At 41.0% G+C, this 20,286-nt stretch overlaps 2 protein-coding genes across 2 annotated transcripts; one reads left to right on the top strand and one right to left on the bottom strand.

Moving 5' to 3' along the window:
* Positions 1-2,350: 2,350 nt before the first annotated feature.
* On the top strand, positions 2,351-12,437 carry pkd1l3 (polycystic kidney disease 1-like 3). Its single transcript, XM_086194381.1, has 14 exons — positions 2,351-2,447; positions 3,121-3,340; positions 3,525-3,703; positions 3,902-4,132; positions 4,450-4,551; positions 5,203-5,381; positions 5,840-5,986; positions 6,082-6,284; positions 7,294-7,475; positions 7,642-7,774; positions 9,141-9,336; positions 9,418-9,640; positions 10,200-10,284; positions 11,524-12,437. Exons 1-14 carry the CDS (start codon positions 2,439-2,441, stop codon positions 11,568-11,570), a joined length of 2,136 nt encoding a protein of 711 aa, XP_086050507.1. The 5' UTR covers positions 2,351-2,438; the 3' UTR covers positions 11,571-12,437.
* A 2,256-nt stretch (positions 12,438-14,693) lies between these two features.
* Positions 14,694-19,347, bottom strand: ist1 (IST1 factor associated with ESCRT-III). Its single transcript, XM_086181658.1, has 10 exons — positions 19,237-19,347; positions 18,575-18,675; positions 18,233-18,413; positions 18,050-18,137; positions 17,865-17,948; positions 17,661-17,771; positions 17,390-17,569; positions 17,082-17,183; positions 16,550-16,595; positions 14,694-15,595 (listed from the first exon to the last, which is right to left on the bottom strand). The coding sequence occupies exons 2-10, from the start codon at positions 18,660-18,662 to the stop codon at positions 15,429-15,431; spliced, it is 1,047 nt and encodes a 348-aa protein (XP_086037784.1). The 5' UTR covers positions 18,663-18,675; positions 19,237-19,347; the 3' UTR covers positions 14,694-15,428.
* Positions 19,348-20,286: the final 939 nt, after the last annotated feature.

The following is a 20,286-nucleotide window of genomic DNA, read 5'->3' as shown; positions in this document are numbered from 1 at the left end:
AGGTCAAGGGGGAGAGCTGCTGACGGTGATTGATAACCCGATCAGAAACTTCCTGGGGAGCATCACCACAGAGAGAAATACTGGCAATTTCACCTGGTGGCTGGGGGAAGGGGCTCAAGAGGAGAACCTGCAACCCACTTTGGGTGAGTAAAACATGTCAGCAATTGATCACTGGTTTCAGATTTCTGATTTTTCATCTGAGTTTCATTATCATATGCGGGCATCACAAAGTCTCCCAAAAAGCATGGATGTAACTCACTTCTGATTCAAAACCAGTTGGCCTTACTTTGCTCAGTGTAACAACTTTAACTCCATTTTTGTTATTGAATTGTATGACACACTTTTCCAAAAACACTATTTGCTTTAACAACAACAACAACTGAACTTTTTTCCCTTACTAAGCATTATGGCCAACATTTTGAAATCTCTAGCGTTCACTCTCATTTCGAATCCGACCCTTAATCGACACAGCGATGATAAAATCTTCCTAATTACAGAAATACAATGCAGGTGCAAACAAAAGTTTGATTTAACTAGTGTTGTTTCCCCTTTGACTATTTAGAGGCACTTTGGTTTATAGTCCTCCAGGTCTCAGACACACAGTTTCATTTATATCCATATGTTCTAGAAGTACAAATGAGGGAAAAGCTTTTTATTTTGAAGATTTTCATGTTGTCATAATATTTCATTTTCTACCAAAAAAACCCTGCAAACACTCTCTACTTTGACTCATTTTGCATGCCTTACGTGTTGAAATACAGGTCTTTAAATATCTCAGATCTGGAATTGTGATGTGATTTCCCAGTTATTATCTAATTGAGTGATTACATGCAATTGGAAGGGGAAAAAAATCATAATTGCGCAAATGTATCCAAAACAGAAAATGGTGATGATTCTAGTGATGGCATCAGGTGCACATACATGAAGCCGAATCCTCTTCAGCTCATCACTGCATCTGACTGCAACCAGACACGTGGCTTCCTCTGCACCCACAGTAGGCTTCACCTCCCTCCTGCACTCTTTTAATCTTTCCATTCTCCTCTTGCATTTTTTAATAAGTTAACATGAGATGTTTATTATGATTTTAATTTTCTATGCTTGTTTTGAAGACATGCAGTCACCAACAAACACAAAGGTAATAAAAACATTCAGCCAGTAATGGATAATACTCATAATTATTTTTCAAAAGTTATATGTCATGTAATTTTTCTTCATGTTTTCCTTACAGAGAACAAATGTGTCCACCCGGGCAACCAGATCTCGTGAGTGGTATTGCTTATCGCGAGTTTGTGCATCTCCATTCTCCTCTTATATCTCTGTTTTTCACACACACTTTTAGTTTTAGGACTAAAAGGCGGTCATCATGTCATGGCTCCACATGTGTCAAACATTAATGACCTTCTTCTGGTGAGATGCATCTTATACACAAACTTTTGATAAATAACCAAATCACAAAAACTGATGCTGTACCTTTCATTTATTATCCATGTGTGTTTCTCAAACAGGAAGCAGATAAAGAGCTTCTGCGAATGGAACTTGAAGAAGGGGAACCAACAGATGATAGTAGGGTGGGTACTTTTATTTTGAAAAGTCTACTGAGGGAACTCCCTTTTTTTATGTTTGACACGTATTCATCTCTCACACAGGACCAATTCATTAAGTATTTATTGGAAGGTACTGAAAAACTGTCAAAATCTGCTTTGGAAACCAATGATACTGTCAGTTACATCATCAACTGCACCACCGGAATCTTCCTCCTCTCCATGAAAAAATGTGATATCGAAACGAATCCAAACCCAACAGTAAGAATGTCTGTCAACAAGTCATACTGTCATTGATAAAATTTCACTCTAATAGCTGCTCAAATTTTCTTCCCTTCAGTCTTTATTTGAGAGGGTATTTGAGATTTTTCGGACAGTTTCAGTGCTGTTGGGTTTGGAAAACTCACAGAAGATTGTCATCAAGCACCCGACCGGCACCATCTACCAGAGCAGGTTTTTCTTTCACCTTTACAACTCTTCTTTTTGTTTATAACCTAATGGTAATAGCAGGAAGTATATGTTTGAATACTGAATGTTGCAATTCTAAACATGTCTCCTCTCAGTCACACACCTGATGACCTCAGTAACGCTGTACTGGGTTCAGTGGAAGATGGTGAGTTCATCAAACTGCCCCCATTTTCAGCACTTGAAAGCCAGCTGGGAGGCTACGACAGAATCATGACTCAGGTCTGTGACATGTGATCGCGTGCAGGTTTTTTTTTTTTTCTTTTCATATCTTTGCTTTCATCTGCACCCCTGTCAACTCTCCCTTCTTTTTCTTAGTTGTCTACATTCACAGGAAATCCCCATCCATCCGATGACAACATCTCAGGAAGTGTCGCTAGCCTGTTACTCACCAATGGGGTGTCAGACATCAAGCTGGCACACCTAACAGAGATGATAGAGGTACAGCAGCCACGACATACCTCTCATCAGCATCAGCAGCCCTGGCTGTTGTTGCATTTTGCAGCATCATAGTTTGGAGTGTTGGTGGCCTGCAATGAGAAAACGCAGCTGACTTTGATTTGTGTACACATGTTGAAAACATGCTGGGTGAGATTGTTATGCAGACTTTATTAAAAAAAATTGTACAAGTTTGCACTGAAAGACGCTCCTCTGAGACGTGTGAAAACATCACATGAGTTCTCTGCGACACTGGAGCCAGCAGTGACGTGGACCGTAAAATAAGGGAATTCGTAATTTCAAATTTGGGGGAAAAGGGGATAAATATGCTGCTAGAAAAAGGAGAAAAACACTGAAATTAAGAAAGCTCTCCTTGTTACTGATCAGAGAATGATCCATACCAAGGCTCTGAATGAGAAAAATACATGGCCTCAATTCCTTTCATGAGGACATGCTGAGGTTTTTGGGTGGTATCGACCATTGTGATAAAAACAAGTATTCAATCAAGATGAATTCCTGAACCTCACATCCTCCCCTTCCCCTTTTCTCATATTCCTTGTAGCACTGTGATATATTTACAGACTACATATGATTGTAGCTTAAAGGATAAACTGTTCCAACCTGTCCTCAAGTTTGACTTTAACATTGATAATCACGCGCTCTCTGGTTTCCCCAGATCTTCCTGCCTCGTCGGGAGGCCTCAACAAGGACAAATACAACTGTCATACTGAGAGAAAACACAAAAGCGCTGACCAACATCAGTGTCTCAGACCCCAGTATGACCATCTTCTTCAGTGTGGAGCCCAGTGAAAATGTGTCATTACTTCTTACGTTGTCACAAGGCTCACCTCCTACCTCCAGCTATTTTAACGACTCGATCATCCTGAGCTCAACAGGTAACAGAGATGTTACTGCGCTGCGGGGCATCAGTTAATAAAAGCCAGCATTACCCAAGCCTGACCCAGCTGCTGGGTCTGATTTACTACCCACTGTGTGTTCCCAGTTCTCTCATGATTGTAAGTGTAAATGGTTTATCTGAATTAGTTATTGGATGTTATATTAGCTGCTCTTTCCACAAAGGAGGCTATCGTTGGATGATAACACCAGAGATGTTACAGCAGACTCCTGGGACCTGGTATGTTGAAACTACACTCAACACCACGTGGGAGCAGGACCTGACACTGATTATCACTTCTTTTACGAGCAAGTGTTTGTACTGGGATGAAGACAATGAAAGGTGGAGCCCCGAAGGCTGTCTGGTGAGTTTTCTACGTACTTGGAGGGGAAGAACATTCAAAATAAAATCTCTTTTTTGCACAGCCTGTTGACTGTCTGTATCTCAGCTAAAGGAGAACTTGGCGGGCTGCGACTGTACTGCTGTCACATTCGCGTGTTTTATCTGAGCAGCCCACGATAACACCAAAACACACTAGACTGATGCTGTTGTTTTTTCTCAGGTGGGTGAGAAAAGCACATTTGAGCAGTCGCACTGTCTCTGTAACCACCTCACTCTCTTTGGGAGCTCCTTCTTTGTGATGCCCAACTATGTGGATATTTCTCTCACATCTGAGTTGTTTGCGACCGTGTCTGAAAACTACGTGGTGCTGGCACTGCTGTGTGCTTTCTTTGGCCTCTACCTGATCACTGTCCTGTGGGCCTGCTATGCTGACCGAAGGTCACATTCAAAGGTGAGCCAGTGGAGACACCTGAAATAAAACATCAAGATGTGATCGGTGGAACTGTTTGAGATTCACCACTTAAATTAAACATCATTCTTTATCATACCAAAAGCTAGCTAGAGAGAAAAACTGAGAAATAACAGACAAAGTAAAGACTGAATTTAATTTGTGAAATGCTCAGTTAACAATTTTTAAAAGACTTTTTCTTTTACCAATAAGGGTCTGAATTAGGGAGTCAATAAGAATCAGAATCATGGAGCAGAATTGATACAGTAGGAGTGATCCCAACACTAACTATGCCACTGTGCTTTATGATGGAGTATCAGAGGAAGATGACTCTGCTGGAGGACAATCATCCCGGTGCTCAGTACAACTACCTGATCAGCGTCCAAACTGGCCATCGCAAGAATGCCGGGACATCTGCCAACGTAGGACTTCTTTCACCGACACACTGACAACTGTTCATTACCAGGGGGAATTAAAAGAGCACACAGCTCAGCTTGTGCTGCAAACTTGGACACCTGTGAAACAATGAGTAACATTTTCCAAACAGGGTTACAGCTCTTAAGCAGCCTTTGATCATAATAAAAAAAAAATCATATATTTGCTAAACCTGGAACATGTTGATGTCAGTGTAACTAAAGATCTTCCCATTATTGTTTCCTTTCATCCAGTTGAAGGACATTTATCTGGATTGTCAGAAATCACACTTTGAGATACAAAATTTGAGATTGAAAAGTTTTCATCCACAAAACTAATAGAGGACACACAACAGTTTAACACGGACGTTGTGAAAAACATTGGATGTTAGCAGTTCATTCAACACTTGAATGTATTAAACTTGAAGAAAATGAATTTCATCTGAATTTTATTCAGATCCTGCATCATCTATGCTTTATCTATTTATGTTTATTTGATGTTAAATTGACAACAACAGAAAAGAACAATGATCTTTGAGATCATTTTAAGGCTCTGAAATGTACTCCCACAAAATACACAGCTCCATCTCAAACACTAGAGTACTTGCGCTGAATGAAGAACCCAGTGCTGCTTCATCAGTCTACCTCCTCCTCCTGTAGGTTACTATGAAGCTGATTGGCTCTGAGGGAGAGAGCAACACACACAACCTTACAGACCCTGACAAACCTGTGCTGGAGAGAGGAGCTGTGGATATGTTCCTGTTGGCCACACCGTTCTCACTGGGTGAAATGCGACACATCCGGTTGCAGCATGACAACTCTGGAGGTCATCCATCATGGTACTACTACTATTGCTGTTAACGTCGGTCGTAAACATCCATAGAGTCATCAGTAAAGTATGTACTAAACAACAGAGAAAATTAGTTGAAATCGACTTGTAATAAAAGCTGGTGCAGTGAATGACTTGAGTGGTGTGAGCGGACAGGTGCTTGAGTTTCTGGAACTGGTGACAGGAGAATTCAGTCAGAGCCAACACCTGGTGTTGTCAGCTCTGCAATGAACAACCCATTCAACCCATTAACTGGGTTCAACAGTTGCATCTATTATATTTGCAATATAATATATTTACAGTGAAGCTTCGGGTGGCACAACTGTTACTTAGCACTAACTTACAACATTGAGAAGAAAACCTACCTACACACCTAAGGTTCAGAGTTCAGAGTAATTGCTGCGTAGATATTCTACTTTTATAATAAAACTGGCAGTGTTTGCAAGTTGTGCTGTTTCTCATTTGAAGGTATATAAACAAAGTGACCATACAGGACCTCCAGACACGACATGTGTGGCATTTCCTCTGTGACTGCTGGCTAAGTGCTGATCATGGTGATGGCATGACCAAGAAAACCTTCAATGCTGCCAAGAGCAACGAGATCGCCAGCTTCCGGTCAGAGATGACAGCATTGAACTGTTAAGACTGTGTTATTACCCTAAGTGATTGACGCTCTTCTGTTTTGTTTTGTTTGTTTTTTCTTTTGTCAGGAATATTTTCCAGAGCAGAACGTCAACTGGTTTTAGGGACGAACACATCTGGGTTTCCATAGTGGATCCCCCCTCCAGGAGTCCATTCACGCGAGTCCAGAGGGTCTCCTGCTGCATGAGCCTGCTCCTTTGCACCATGGCCATCAACATTGCATTCTGGAACATTCCCATTGATGAGGACTCGCCAATAATCTTCTCCTTTGGTGATGAATTATTTCAACTTTGTCTTTATTTAGGGAGGGGAAAATGACTGGCAAACACCCGAATTTTGGAAAAATAAGGTCTCTTGCAGAACAACATAATTACCACATGGATCAGAAAAAAATTAACAAACATGTATAATAGGATATAATGGGAGATTTTCCATTGTTCTAAAAGTTGAAGGAGCTGAAGTCAAAGGTGAAATTTCAGCATGCTGTATGCTCATGCTTATCTCCACACCCCCACTCCCACGTGTACAACTTTATGAACGATGGAGGCGTTAAAATGGTGCTGCAGCAATAAACTAATTGAACTAATGTGTGAGATGAAGAGGAGAGTCCCACTAGAAAGCTCCATGTGATTCTGGCTTTGTTTATTGATTGTGAGGTTTTGAAAAGCTCTAATAGGTGTGTAGTAAATGTGCAGATGTCAGCAGCAGCTCTGACATAGCAGCAAGGCTTTAGTTATTCACAATAACTTTATCCGACTAAATCCCCCTTTTTACATTCATCCTATTGGAGCTGGTTGTCAGTACAGCTCTGTAGGAAAGACATGATGTGTATCGGTAGCGCCACCTATAGGCAAGGAGGAAGCAGCGGCATTCTTCATAGGTGTTTGAGAAGCAGCTAAGTGCCTGGCCACTACTGTGCCATATTACTATAGCAACTTTAACTTGATATATTTCCTCATAAATGGTTGATGGTCATTTTAAGCTCATGTACAGATGGGAACTTTTCATTCATTGATTTATTATCATTGCCAACCTTCACACCCAGACTTTTGACATCCCTCCAATGACCAACATCCCTAGCTCACTTGTGAAAAAAGTGACATCGACTGGTGACGCAAACAATAATAAATCTGCTTCCTTAAATGTTAATGATAAATGCACTCGCTCTATAAACACATGCAAACATACAGAAAATCCTCTCTTTTTCTATCCCTTGTAAGATGACATGTCTACGTCTGTTGCGTTCGTACTGCCAACGCCGTCTCCGTGTCTTTGTCCAGGTTCATTTCAGTTCACCTGGCAGGACATCATGGTGGGGGTGCAGAGTGGCCTCCTCATGTTCCCAATCAACATCCTCATCATCACCATCTTCCGAAGCATCAGACCTCGCATCACTTCCAAGTCTCAAAAATGCTTCCCCGAGGAGAAACCACTGTCAGTGACGATACCAACCATTCTAAAGGTGGAGTGTTGCATGATAGCAAATTACTAAGCTACACTCTCTTCTCTTCCATGTTCTGAGGAATGGGAGACTTCTTGTTTTATAAGTAGCAGAATATGTATTTTTTGAGTCCTTCTGACCCTAAGATGTTTTGTACTGTTTCGTGTTTGTTGTTGTTCCTGCTCAGGAAACCGAGGAGGCGATTTCACTTGTGAGCAGGAGTCGGCGTAACAGGATGGCAGTGACATACAGTCTAGAGTCTGTCTCCGATCTCTTTCCAGCCTTGGATGGGGTGCATGAACTAATCCACCTAATGCAAGGTTACTTCATTTCAATATAAGATCAAATATCATTGATCATAACACCTTGTAACCCACGTCACACAAGAAGAAGTTGAATTGTCTTGAAGATCTTTCATCGAGAGAGATGAGAGATTTTTCAACTTCCATTCTTACTATAACATAAATCTGTGAAGATAAATTCTGAGAATATGCATTTGAATGGTGCCGCTGATGGAGGTGTTTGCGGTGCAACTGTGGACATCAATACATGGAGGGTTATACAACCCAAGGCTTTTATAGCAGTCAGTTCATTTTTGTTTGGATGCAACGAAAGATGATTCTTTTTATTGTCGGTAATCAGCTGGGGGTTTTTTTCTCAGTGAATTATTTGGTTTGTAAAACATCCAGGGTTCATATGGTGGAGAAAAAAGGGTTATTACATTTGAAAATGGTAAATTCCACACCTGGAATGTTTTTGAAAACGAATAAGAGGCTGTAGGCGAAGTTTACAGACATTTGCTTCATAAATACCTGAATATTGGAGTATGATGTGGTTCAGTTAAGACTGATTTCGAAAAATCTCATTTGGTTGATAGTGATTCATTTTAATGCATGTTTACACTGTATCAAAAAACTTAACTTTTGAGTAATTGAATTTACATTGGTCCTTTTTTCTAAACATGATTTGCTAGTTTATTTTTCAAGTGTAAATAAGCGTTTCAGAGAATGTGTGGCCATGAAAATTCTCATCAAAGGCATAAAAGAGTCATGGAAATATGTTGGTATAAATGTGTATGAACAATAAACATTCGAAAATTCTGTTTCCAAGAATCTAGTACATAGTTTTGTCCAAGCAACAATCCAAAACCCAAAAATATTCTATTTGATATAACATGAGATTAAGAAGATGTGGTAAACTGGTACATTTGAGAGTCAGTGTGTGAAGATTAATTATGGATTGATTATAAAACAGAAGCAGATTCAGTGACTAAACATCCTCACTGATCCTCTGCACTCGTCCTGTACCACAGGAAAACTTATTTCAAAGTATGAGGGCGCATGCATGGCTCAGAGGTAGAGTGGCCATCTAGCAACCAAAGGGTCGCTGGTTCGATCCTCATTTCCCCCGGTGACCATGTCCAAGTGTTCCTGAGCAAAATACTGAACCCCTAATTGCTCCTGATGGTCCTGCGATGGACTGGTGACCCGTCCAGGGTGAACCCCGCATCTCACCCAATGTCAGCTGGGACAGGCTCCAGCCCCGTGACCCTTAATGGATAAACAGTGTAGAAAATGGATGAATGGATGGATGCTCTAACATTCTGCTGTGTGTGTGTGTGTGTGTGTGTCTGTCTGTCTGTGTGTCTGTGTGTGTGTGTGTGTGTGTGTGTGTGTGTGTGTAAAGGGGAGACTGAGAGTGACCTCCACTGGGTTTTCTGTAGCAAGTTCCTCCTGGCTGCACTGTGTCACCTCCTGATGTGTCTGGAGAAACTGGATGTAAAGAATTTTCCCAGTCCACAGGATTACCAGCAGGCCCTGAACATCACCAACCTGATGGTTCGAAAAGCAGAGATGGTCTTCAGCTGTCACCTCTCCTCCTGGTCAGCTCACTTACAAAATAAAATATTGGTACAGGGTACAAATGTCATTATCCTCTTATTTCCTTTTCCCCTTCATTGCAGCCCACCTCCTGCGTTGAAGAAGAAGAAGAGGAGATCAGCGAGCTGCTGGTTGCCCTGGTGGTTTGTGTTCCTCGGCTGGTTTCTCTTGTTGTCCATCAGTGGAGTCTCCACGTTCTTCACCTTGCTCTATGGCTTCCAGTATGGCAGAGCCAAGTCCATCAAGTGGGTCATGTCCCTGGGCCTGTCTCTGTTCCAGAGCATCTTCATTTTACAGCCTCTCAAGGTGTGTTGAGTTGAACTGAGTTGAGCTTTTTTTGTTTAGGGGAAGATGGAGAATCGATGCTCAGAGGCTTATACTGACTTACTCTCCCTCAGAACAAAAACCTAAATATGAGATGATAATAATATAAGTTTTCAAGCTTGACCTTAAATTCAAGGATTTCCAAACTTCTCAGCTCAGGACTCCCTAATGGGTGCCAGTTGAAAGACTCGTGACTCCCAATAGCCCGGAGCTGATTAGGGCAAACACAACCAGCTTTAAAGGGATTGTAAATTCAGCCACTTTTTTTGGGATAGTTTTAGTTCCAAACATTTAAGGTATTTTCAATATTTTCATTTTTTTTATCTCTGGAAATCATCTTGCAACTAAATTTGGTATTCTGACTCCTGCTTTTGGAACCCCTGCTTAAATTTAGCAGTTTAGCAGAATAATGGTGTTATTTTCAGAATGACTACAAAATCTTGTCTTGCTCATTAAGGTTTAAAAGAAAACATGAAAATATTGATATTCTTGTGCATCATTCAAAGCATTTATAACAATATTCCATTGATTTTGTTCACAGGTGATTGGGGTTGCTGTCTTCTTTGCGCTGCTGCTGAAACCTGTAGCCGTGGAGGAGTCTGAAGAAATAGAACAAGTGCTGTTAGGTAAGAGAATACGAACAATGAAGCTCATCAACTGAGCGTACACTCCAATCTGGGATCACACTTTCATGTCTGCTCTTCATAAATAATGTGTCATGGATTACGTATGAAACCTGCAGTCCGTGTTTTGTTGGTTTTTTCCAGCCCTTGGCTCTGCTGGTATGGTTCATCATAGTTATTTCAGGTGTAGCTGACAGCTGCGTTCACAGTTGGTTTCCCCTCTTCCTGTGAATTATAAGAACATTAGTGATCTTTCCATTTTACTGGTTTCAATTCGAATTTTAATGCATCAATGCAAAAAAACATGACCAGAGGCATTATAGTTTCCCGTCTATCTGTTCCATTCTCCCGAACACCAAGCCACAACTGGGGAATTACCGCAGTTTTTGGATGAACGTTCAAGTCTGACTCAAGCATGAACTGATTAGATTCTGGTGGTCAAAGGTTGAAGTCACTGTGACCTCATATAAAAAAAAAAAAAGTATTTTGGTCTGCGAGCATGAAATCCTCAAGAGATTCTTTCAAATTTGGCACAAACATGGATACTTTAAAAGGAGAGTTTATTTTTCCCTAAAAAAATATTCAGTGTAAACATCCATGAAAAAATACAACTTCCTATTCACTCAAGGTCTTTTTTAAAATTCCTTCCAGTCTGTGCTGTTTTCCATTGATTATGGCCAGATGAAAACCTTTTGTCTGGTTGGGGAAGGCTGTAATTCTATTATTATTATTATTATTATTATTATTATTATTATAGATTACAGTTTAATTGATTTTTTTTCATGGCACACACACACAGACATAGTAAATCTACTCAAACAGATGAAAAAAGAAACAAAACAGCAGTAATTTTAGCTCAAAATCAGCTGAAATCAGTCTTTTAAAAGTTTCCCAAAAAAAGTTGAACTGCAGTGAAAACATGAGTGTTGGGAATTTTTTTTTTTTTTTAGGATAAACCTGAGGTGTCTGATTGCATTTATCACATAAATTCTTCAGTCCAAACTAGTCATTCATAATTCATGGAGTAGACAGACGTATCCATTCCATTTTGTTTGAGGATGACTGCAAAGAGCTCTTATGTAATCAGGCCTTCCAGACAGTAAAAATATGCGCTGTGACAACTGAATGCTTGTGATCCTTTTAGTTTTCGCTTCCTCCCAAGTGGCTTCCCGCGTATATCGGCTCATCTTTTTCCACCGTTACGGAGGAGTAAAGAACTGTTCTGTCTTATCTATTTAACAGAGCAACAAGACAAGTGCCGACACTACACGGGCAGGAACATGCTGTGAGGACGCTGCATTTAGCGGGATCAACTGTCTCATTCAATTGGACGTAGTTGCAATCCACAACACCATCGTTTCCAAGACACACTTTTGCACTCATGGAAAGTTTTACGTTGTCAAGATGTAATTGCATAACACATTCCGGTGTGTTGTATGTCTACAGACTTTGTTTCTGATGCCTAAGAAAGTTTTCTTCTGTGGTGATTCGGGGTAAAAAGAAAAACAAACTCAATAATGTCAAAGTGTTGCTCCTTAAAGTCATTTATTGTCCATGTTGATGGTAGCATATACAGCATAAATCTAAGGTTGTTTATCTTAAATAGCTTGTTTCCTTTTTGGTGGAATGCAGTTTGAATAGGCGCTGAAATGAGTTCAGCTGTTTTTACTTTCTTCTCTCAATGTAACAAATTAGACGTAATTCATGCAGTGATGGCATTAACAGCTCTCCTTGCCTTTCACCAAATGTCCTTGGGGACATTGATATTATCTAGACTTCTATTCCTTCAATTGACTTGTCCAGAAATGTGTTTAAGTGGCTGTGTCTAACACCTGGCTCTAACACCTCAACAGAGGATGACGATTAAATACATTAAAGACTTATTCTACATCTTGTTAGTACACATCATTCACTATGAGAACCTTTGGTGTAAGAACATTGGTATGGCTGTTCCACAAAGACATTGATAGAACCTGAACACAAGCTTCCACTTTTCTAGAGGTGCTTTTACTTAGCTGCAACTGAGAAAGCTAATTATGAATTGATCACTTTTATTGTTTCACCTTTGTTACTGAGTGTTCCACATGCCGAAGGTGCACGTCATGACTCTTCATCACAGGTGCTTCTCACTAAGTGGTTCAGTCTCCATTTGTTTCCCGTTCAAACCTAAATATATTCACATTTGTGCCTCTGGTTTGAGAGCAGGCCCGCGCACGCTCATGACATTCTGTGCTTTATTTAGTTGTAAAACATCAATGTATTTAATGTTTTTATTAACGGTTTACTATGTGTTGCACGCGTGAACTTGAATAAACCGATTAACCACATAAATCTTGATTCATTATTGAATTCAGGTTTGCTCAAGTTTTTGACCCATTTTGATGAGTTTGTTTCCATGCGGAAGTGTACAACTGGTGATATATTTTATTTAACAGCATGTTTCACATTTGTCTTTGTACAGGACGGTCTTTAAAAAAAACACATGCTTTTAATGTTACAAATCATGGCAAACGTGAAAAACACCAGCAAAAATGTACGAGGTTATATCATTTTAGGTGCATCCCATAAACTGATGAGACGGTTTTTGACATCGGACAGTTCAAACAGAAGTCCCACAGCCTTGAAAAGAGGCATCACATCAGAGCTTATAGCTGATCTATTTCTGGCACCTTCCTGCACAGCTCGACCCACATTGATGCACCAGTAAAAGGCGGATTGCTGAAATAATAATGTCAGTGCTGTTTTGCAATGTCAGCTCATGTTTATGGAACCTGGAGAAGCTGCATGGTGATACCATGACCAGTGGAAAAGCAAGGAGCTCTTTTTGCTTTGTGCTGTAAAGGGACATAGATCTTAGTTGTTGAGGTCACTGGACCCTCAAAGTCAGCTGATAAACACCATTTTGTGTCACGCAGACTTCAGCTACAACTAAGAAGAGTTGTCTAAAATTCTTAATTCGGTGCACCTGTGTATAATGAAGACATACAATTAGCTCCCTCGCCAAAGCAAGACTGGCTCATCGGCTCAGTATATAAAATAAAATGGTAAATGTCTTCTTTTTTTTTTTTTACATCTGATTTCAGGACACAGCAGACATCTGCAACTCACCCATGGCAAAGCCTTTTATTATTTAAGATTCTCATAATACAAACCTCTTTCTATTATAATCTATCTCTGATTGCTCCTGCTCTTTAAATTCCTCCTGACCTTCCTTCTACCCATGCACGTTGAGCCCAGTTGCATGCAGGTCAAATGTTGCTCAAAATGATGCACAACTATTAATACACTGCTGTATATGAAGAGGGTGAGGTGACTCTTCTTACTCTGAAACAAGGAATATTGCATTTCCTTGACACTTCATCCAGTTAAATCCTCCGATGCAGTCGAGAAAGTTTGTGCTTTTTGTTGGCACTGAGGACCCCTAGTGGTTAGCATTCCGCACGCCAGCGTCCCCGTAACAGAAACATTATGGAGAACTTTGCAGTTCCAAATAAACTTTTATTAAATTGTTATTATAGAATACAGTGGAAAAAAGTCTTCTTTTTTTTTTTGCAACATGACACAATCTTTGTCCCATGATTCAGGATCCACCAGTCCACCATAGAAAACCCAGCAAGCAAATCACAGTTGTAGTGTTAATAATCTCTTGAACCTATTCATGAACGATCACCTGGCTGGAAAGGTTTGCGCTTTTCTGAAATTTGCTGAATCATGTCATTCAATGCCACTGTCCATGAGCCATGCAAGCAGAGCGAGCTGGGTGTGGCTAGGTAGCAGATAAGTGTCACATCTGCACGACGGCCAAAATCCTTTCACGCCCATTTCTCAGAAGGAAGTAAAAAACATGAATCTGTAGTTCCAGTAAAGACATTCAGATAAACTCAGAAGGGTTTTTAGAGGATTGTTTATGGGTCCAGCAAATAAAGCAACACCTACGCTACTCTAGTGTCCAGTCTTGATGGATAACAAATGCATAATGCACTATCCTAGGACAGACTGGCAAGGCCTCTGACGAGATGGGAACTAAGGCAAATGCAGATGTGCACGTTTAGATAAAGACACGTGAGACACAGAGGACACACACTAACCTTTTAGATTTGTCCAGATTCCATATCTACACCACATCAATTCAATCAGGATGCTGTGTGGTTACAATAGGACTACTGTCTGTTATGCTTGTTAATTTAGTACTTCAATACTACAGAAAGTGCATGTATTTGGTAAAACTGACACCCAAAAGGGCAACAACCCCCCCCCCCCAAAAAAAACAACTTTTATTTGAAGACACTGTATATAAAACAGATATGCCAAATACTGAACAGTTCCCAACCACCTAAATAATATCCTATACAGTTTTAGCATTTGTGCAAACTGCCTGATCACTGTGAATGTATCTTGGAGCTCCCCCCCCCCCCCCCCCCCAGCCATGTAACAGATGAACAGTTTGGGCCGTTTCTGCTCTTCATAAAGTTTGACAATTTCAGTGTATTAAGAAGTGTTTTAAAAAAAAAAAAACACACACTTCATATGACATTGACAATATGGCTTCTATCTGTCCTGAAACCGTTCTTGAATTGCTGGGTACTAGAAACTGGACCAGCATACCAGCTTTGACAATGCCAGTTTCCAGGAGACCTGGGGCGGGCGGTCAGACCAGTTCGACTGGTCTGAGACAGAACTGTGGCAGAGATCCCAGCAACACCATCTAGGTATGTTCTGTCAATACTAGTCATACGGCAAACTCCAGAGAAAGCAACAACTATAGTGATTAAACAGTACACGCACGCACGCACGCACGCACGCACGCACGCACGCACACACACACACACACACACACACACAAATCTATCAGTTAAAAATCTGTGGAACCTTAAAAGAGGAGGGTTTGGGACCCATGTGATTGTATGTAATAATGTACATGATGTATTGATAAAGAAATTAAAACGTGGCAGCCGCATCTGATCACACCCTCAGTAATATGGTCATATTTATCTACATGAGGTAAGAATAAATATAGTTTTAATATCCATGTAAAATAACTTCATGTTAGAAAGAGGGATAAGAGTATAAATCTGATTCAGGGCCTTGAACATTTTCGACACAGTGGGTGTATGTGTGCGCACGTGTGTAGACCAGGGATGTAACAATTAGGTCTTCTTCTTCAGCTCCTCAAAGCGCCGTGTTAAATCATCGAAGTCGATGTCATCCGTTGTAGTGGTGTTTCCGCCGAAAGAGGTTGTGGGGAATGTGTCGGGAACAGAGGGGAGTTCTGGGAGAGTGTTGTTGTTGTACATTTTCGGTGGGGCGTTTGGACCTGGAATAAAATTTATAACTGCCGTTAACTTTTAACAGGACATGAAAGATATGGGCATTAAATTCAATATTTGCTAAAACTTGAGATATTCTTTAGTGCTGTGGACAGCTGTAGACCACAGGCGTTATGTTATCACCTTCTTGTTATTGCCATACCTGAAACGCCTTGATGACATAGCTTCAAATTTGGCTCAAATGTCAACTGGAACTCAAGGACGGACCGAAAAGATTTTGGGGTCAAAGGAGAAGGTCATGTCACCTCACCTCATGCGTGCACGATTCTGATCAAAGTGTTGTTCACGCAGGATTTCAGTAATGTCTCCAGGACATTTCTTACAAGTGGGGCTCCGCGTTATGATACACATCATTTCACAACAGAAAAGGTTTCTCAATATATTTCTATCATTTATATTTCATCAGATGCAGATCCACACTTTACAGCATTTTACATCCTTAGATGACATTTTATGTTCGGACAATACTATGGATAGATTTATGAATATATTTGACAAGCAATTACATCTTTGAAATTAGCCCTTGAGACTCAGTGGACATTTGAGCCAAATGTGTATCATTAGATCTTTCAAGGCGTTCCTGATATCATTTTAAAAGAAGAACGGACAACCTGAAGATGTCATGTCTAAAGTCTAGTGCTGGTTCATATTCATGTCACCAAATAATGAACATGAATGACTCTTTTCACTGACATTTTGATTTGTCAACGAAGGAGAAGCACAGTTCCAAACAGCAACATTGAAGATGACCGCATTCAGTTTAGGTGAGCTGGACCTGGGGCCCTGGTACTGAGCATGCTCACTCTCTAATATGGCGTACTGGGACAATTCATGGAATGCAGCAATCATTCGTGTCAGTGTTCACGCCTGTGTGACGAAGCCAAACGTCACAGTGAAAAGAGCCTTTCCTTTGACGGCTGGAGATGGTTGACAACACTCACCTACAGCCTGAGATGGAACAGAGGGTTTGTCAGTGAGATCGTCAATCTGAAACATCAATGGTGCATGTGTTAGGGACCATATAATAATATAACAAAATTAAATATTGTGTTAGTATTGATGGAAGAGTTACGACTGCATTTGACGATGCAGATGTTTAAACAAAAGGAATAAGAGGGAAAACCAGCAGCAATCATTGATAAACCATCACCTTTAGTGCGAGTGTCAGATTTTAAGGCTCGGCGAATCTGAGGTTTCCCTAAAATGCATTCCGCGCTCTTTCCTGTTCAGTTTAATCCCACTCATAGCCATCAGTCAAACCAAAGTTAGCAGCTAGAATATTAGCAATTAGTGCTGCCTACATTTATGAACATAAAGCAGAGACTGAGGAATAGCGCAGAAGTGTAGAAGACAGACAAAACTGCAGGTAAACTGAATGAACTGTTCTTCCCTTAGTGGTGCCCTGCCCTGTCCGTCTGTCCATCTGCATGGGAACAGGAAGGGGGCATGGATGGGAGGGGTTTGGTCACTTACAGTCTCGTATGTTGGGGGAGAAGTGGGCAACTGAGGGGGCTGCCCTCCTCCCATGGGGTGCTGGAAGTTGTTGTAGGTTCCAATAGAAGGATTAAACGGTTCCTGATGGAAAACAACAATGGGCTTGACAGAAGTCTCAGTGGGCGCTATCTCAGCGATTAGAGCTTAGGATATATACACATCTGTTTATTATCATTCATCTTGATTTGTCAGGTTATTCTGTTCAAATCTGGTCATTCTATCTGTGTTATATATGCATTTTCCAGAAAACGTATGTATATGAAGATAAAGTAAAAAAGATATCTTACAGCTCCTTTGGGAGGTGGATAGTTGAAAGCTGTTGGCATAGGCATAGGCATGGGCATGGGCATGGGCATGGGCATAGCAGCAGCAGGAGCAGTGAACCCTCCTCCACCACCTCCACCTCCAAACTTCTTGTCATTGTCCACATCAATTAGGTCTGCCTCCTCACCAGGACACACCTCAGGCTGTTAAGAAATGGGATAACAAGTGGATAAATCATCGTAATTAACCACAAATGCCTTTATATTGATTATAGTTTGACTTTTCAGTTCTCACCCGGACCATAGCGTCTGGTTCATATGGCACATTGTAGTTCTTTGCGATCTCTATCAGGTAGCGCTCCACCAAGATCTTGGGTGGGGCTTCCACACTTAGCTTGTGCATCAGCTTCAAGAGTATCAGATGTTAGATTAGGTGTGCTTCAACAGCTACAAACAAAGTTGTGCATTTTTGAATAGTGACTGTGGAAAAAATGCCTACCCTATCATTGACTGTGCCAATCTGGTTTGTCCTGCACAGCTTGCCGTACTCCTTGCTATATTTTGCACATAGCTGGTCAGACACCTTAAAACAGCATTTAGAGATAAAATTGGCCGGTTTGATAGAAACTTAAATGTATTGTTGGCAATCTGAGCAGAAGTATGAATTATTTTAACAGTACATACAATTTTTAGCTCTGACACCTCTGACTGGAGACGAGGGGCAGCCCAGACGAGAGTGGATACTGCCTCCTGAAGGCCTGGGTCCAGCTCCCTAATTAATAAACAAACAGAAAAAGAGACAAGGATGAAATGACCACAGAGAAGGTTCAAGTGTTATTAATGAACCTCACTGACTTTGTCACTCACTTCATGGACTGGATGAGGCCAAAGCGAGCCAGCAACAGGTCACAGTACAGCTCCAGGATCTCCATGGCTTCCACCAGATAGTCCTCTCTGATAATGTGCTCCACACGGATCCGTGCACGCTCATCTTTGCCCGATGACAGGTAATCTGCAATCTCTTTCCGGGCTTTTTGAGCAAGCTCAGCTTCATTTCAAATTAGGACACGGAAGTGGGAAAAAGTCGTTATGAGAACATAGAGAGATGTGTTTTGGGGGTTTTTTGTTTTACATTTGTGGGGGGGAATCAACTTATTTCACTGGAGAGCTACAATATTGTCAGTGGAAGGTTGATAGGGAAAGACTTACTTTTCTTTTTCTCAAGGAGTTTAAGTCGGTTGATGACCAGTCGGAGGTTGACTCTTAGTCTCTCTGCTTTGAAGCCTCCCCCCAACATGATGATATGCTCTCTATAAGCAGAAGATCATCAGGAGGAGCAACCTCCATTAGGACGCCTGAACTGAAACCTACACCCCACCTCCGATCCAGTGAGTCACTACATCATGTGAGCTTTGCCAACCCATCAGTGACTCCACAGAATGGCAACACCAGAACAAACTCACAAAGAGGAAAACATGAAGCTAACCGAGGGGAATTACCTAACGCCACACATATCAAAACAGTTCTAGCTTTAGCTTTAGCCTGGCACGACGCCGCCTGAGGCGTGCTGCTATAGCCGCTAGCTATCCTTACGTCTACATTTGTTTCGCAAATACACTACGCAACCATAATGTTACAGGGACGTTATGACTCCAAAACATCCGCGCTATTAATCGTGGCTGTTAGCTGGTCCTGACTTTGTTGGCAGTGTTCCTTCCTGTCATAGCTAGCTAAGCTACCTAGCTCTAGCCTATAGCTCGCGAAATAACAACAAACCGATTCAATATACTCGATTGGTTTGACAAAAGGGATACATCAAACGCTATAAAGATTTCAGGTAATAGACTAACGTGCGAATTCCAGTAATTTACCTGTGTGAAGTAGTTCCGTGTACACACCAACTTGTTTGTGTTCTTGTCTGTTTCGCTGCCTGCTTTACTTCCGCAATTATCTGTAGTGACGTCAGGAATTTGTCAGTCGAGGCGGTGTTCAAGTGTGATAAAATCGCAGTCGAAACTGGAATTGGGAACAAATGGTATTAATATTTCTTATGATAGATTTCTATGTATTTTTACATTTTGGATATGTTATAGTCAGAAAATAAACGAATATTATGTAATTCCAGTGCATAAAAAGAGATTTACGTTCATTCACTGGTTGGATACACACCCAACAAGCCAGTAGACTAAGTTAGGAAAATGGGCAGTAATTAAATAGTAATATAAACTAAAATTACGTAATTTTTTTTTTTTAGAAAATCTTTTCTTTGTTTGCCCAGCTGCAGGTGTAGGCCACCTTTTTATAATTTAAAGTCCTGAATTCAGAAACTCTTATTCCTGGAGTGAAATGGCCTCCCATTGGGTTAAAAAATATATAAATATACAAAGAAAAAAACTGTTCACTAACAATCTGAAAGGGACCATTTTGTATCATATCCTGTCGCTTCCAATGCTGTTACAAGCAATGGAGTATTTTTACATTGTAGAAAGTAAAAGTACCAAAGTACAGTAAATGGGTTGTGGCTTTTTGTTAGCAGCCATTTTAAGTAGTTCAGTGGATGATATGTTGTCTGAGACCATCATCTTGGGCTGTGTGGCTTCGGGAAACGGGCAGAGACAATTGGAGCATGACCATCTTGTTTCATTACAAGGGTGGGGGGGGGGGGGGGGGAGTCTGGCAGGGTCTCCAGGGTTACACACAGGTCATTAGCTCCATCAGAATCCACTGCCTCTATGCTCCTGGTTACAGAGATGGCCTCATTCCAGATGATCAGCTCAGCCCAGCCACCGTGGCTCTTGATGCTTCACACCTCAAAAATGCAATTTTGGACCTGGAGAGTGCTTCTTCAACCCTCTTGGTTCTATGGCGCTAGACTGGTTCTTGTCTTACGCAGCATAATTCCTCAGACCTGATTTATGTAG

The sequence above is a fragment of the Aulostomus chinensis genome, chromosome 2 (assembly GCF_037954235.1).
Source record: "Aulostomus chinensis isolate RoL2024-O1b breed Wild chromosome 2, RoL_Achi_v1.0, whole genome shotgun sequence".
NCBI lineage: Eukaryota > Metazoa > Chordata > Actinopteri > Syngnathiformes > Aulostomidae > Aulostomus > Aulostomus chinensis.
The sequence above is the reverse complement of the archived record's forward strand: the minus strand, read 5'-3'. Positions and strand labels throughout refer to the sequence as shown.

Excerpts from the sequence above, each read along its gene's own strand:
- pkd1l3 (XM_086194381.1), top strand. Across the intron at positions 7,476-7,641 it reads CGATACCAACCATTCTAAAG|GAAACCGAGGAGGCGATTTC; the intron begins GTGGAGTGTTGC and ends GTTCCTGCTCAG. Across the intron at positions 10,285-11,523 it reads AATAGAACAAGTGCTGTTAG|AGCAACAAGACAAGTGCCGA; the intron begins GTAAGAGAATAC and ends TCTATTTAACAG.
- ist1 (XM_086181658.1), bottom strand. The coding sequence starts at position 18,662 with ATGTTGGGGGGAGGCTTCAAAGCAGAGAGACTAAGAGTCAACCTCCGA. Across the intron at positions 17,184-17,389 it reads ATCCACCTCCCAAAGGAGCT|GAACCGTTTAATCCTTCTAT; the intron begins GTAAGATATCTT and ends GTTTTCCATCAG. Across the intron at positions 16,596-17,081 it reads CTCCCCCAACATACGAGACT|ATTGACGATCTCACTGACAA; the intron begins GTAAGTGACCAA and ends TTGATGTTTCAG.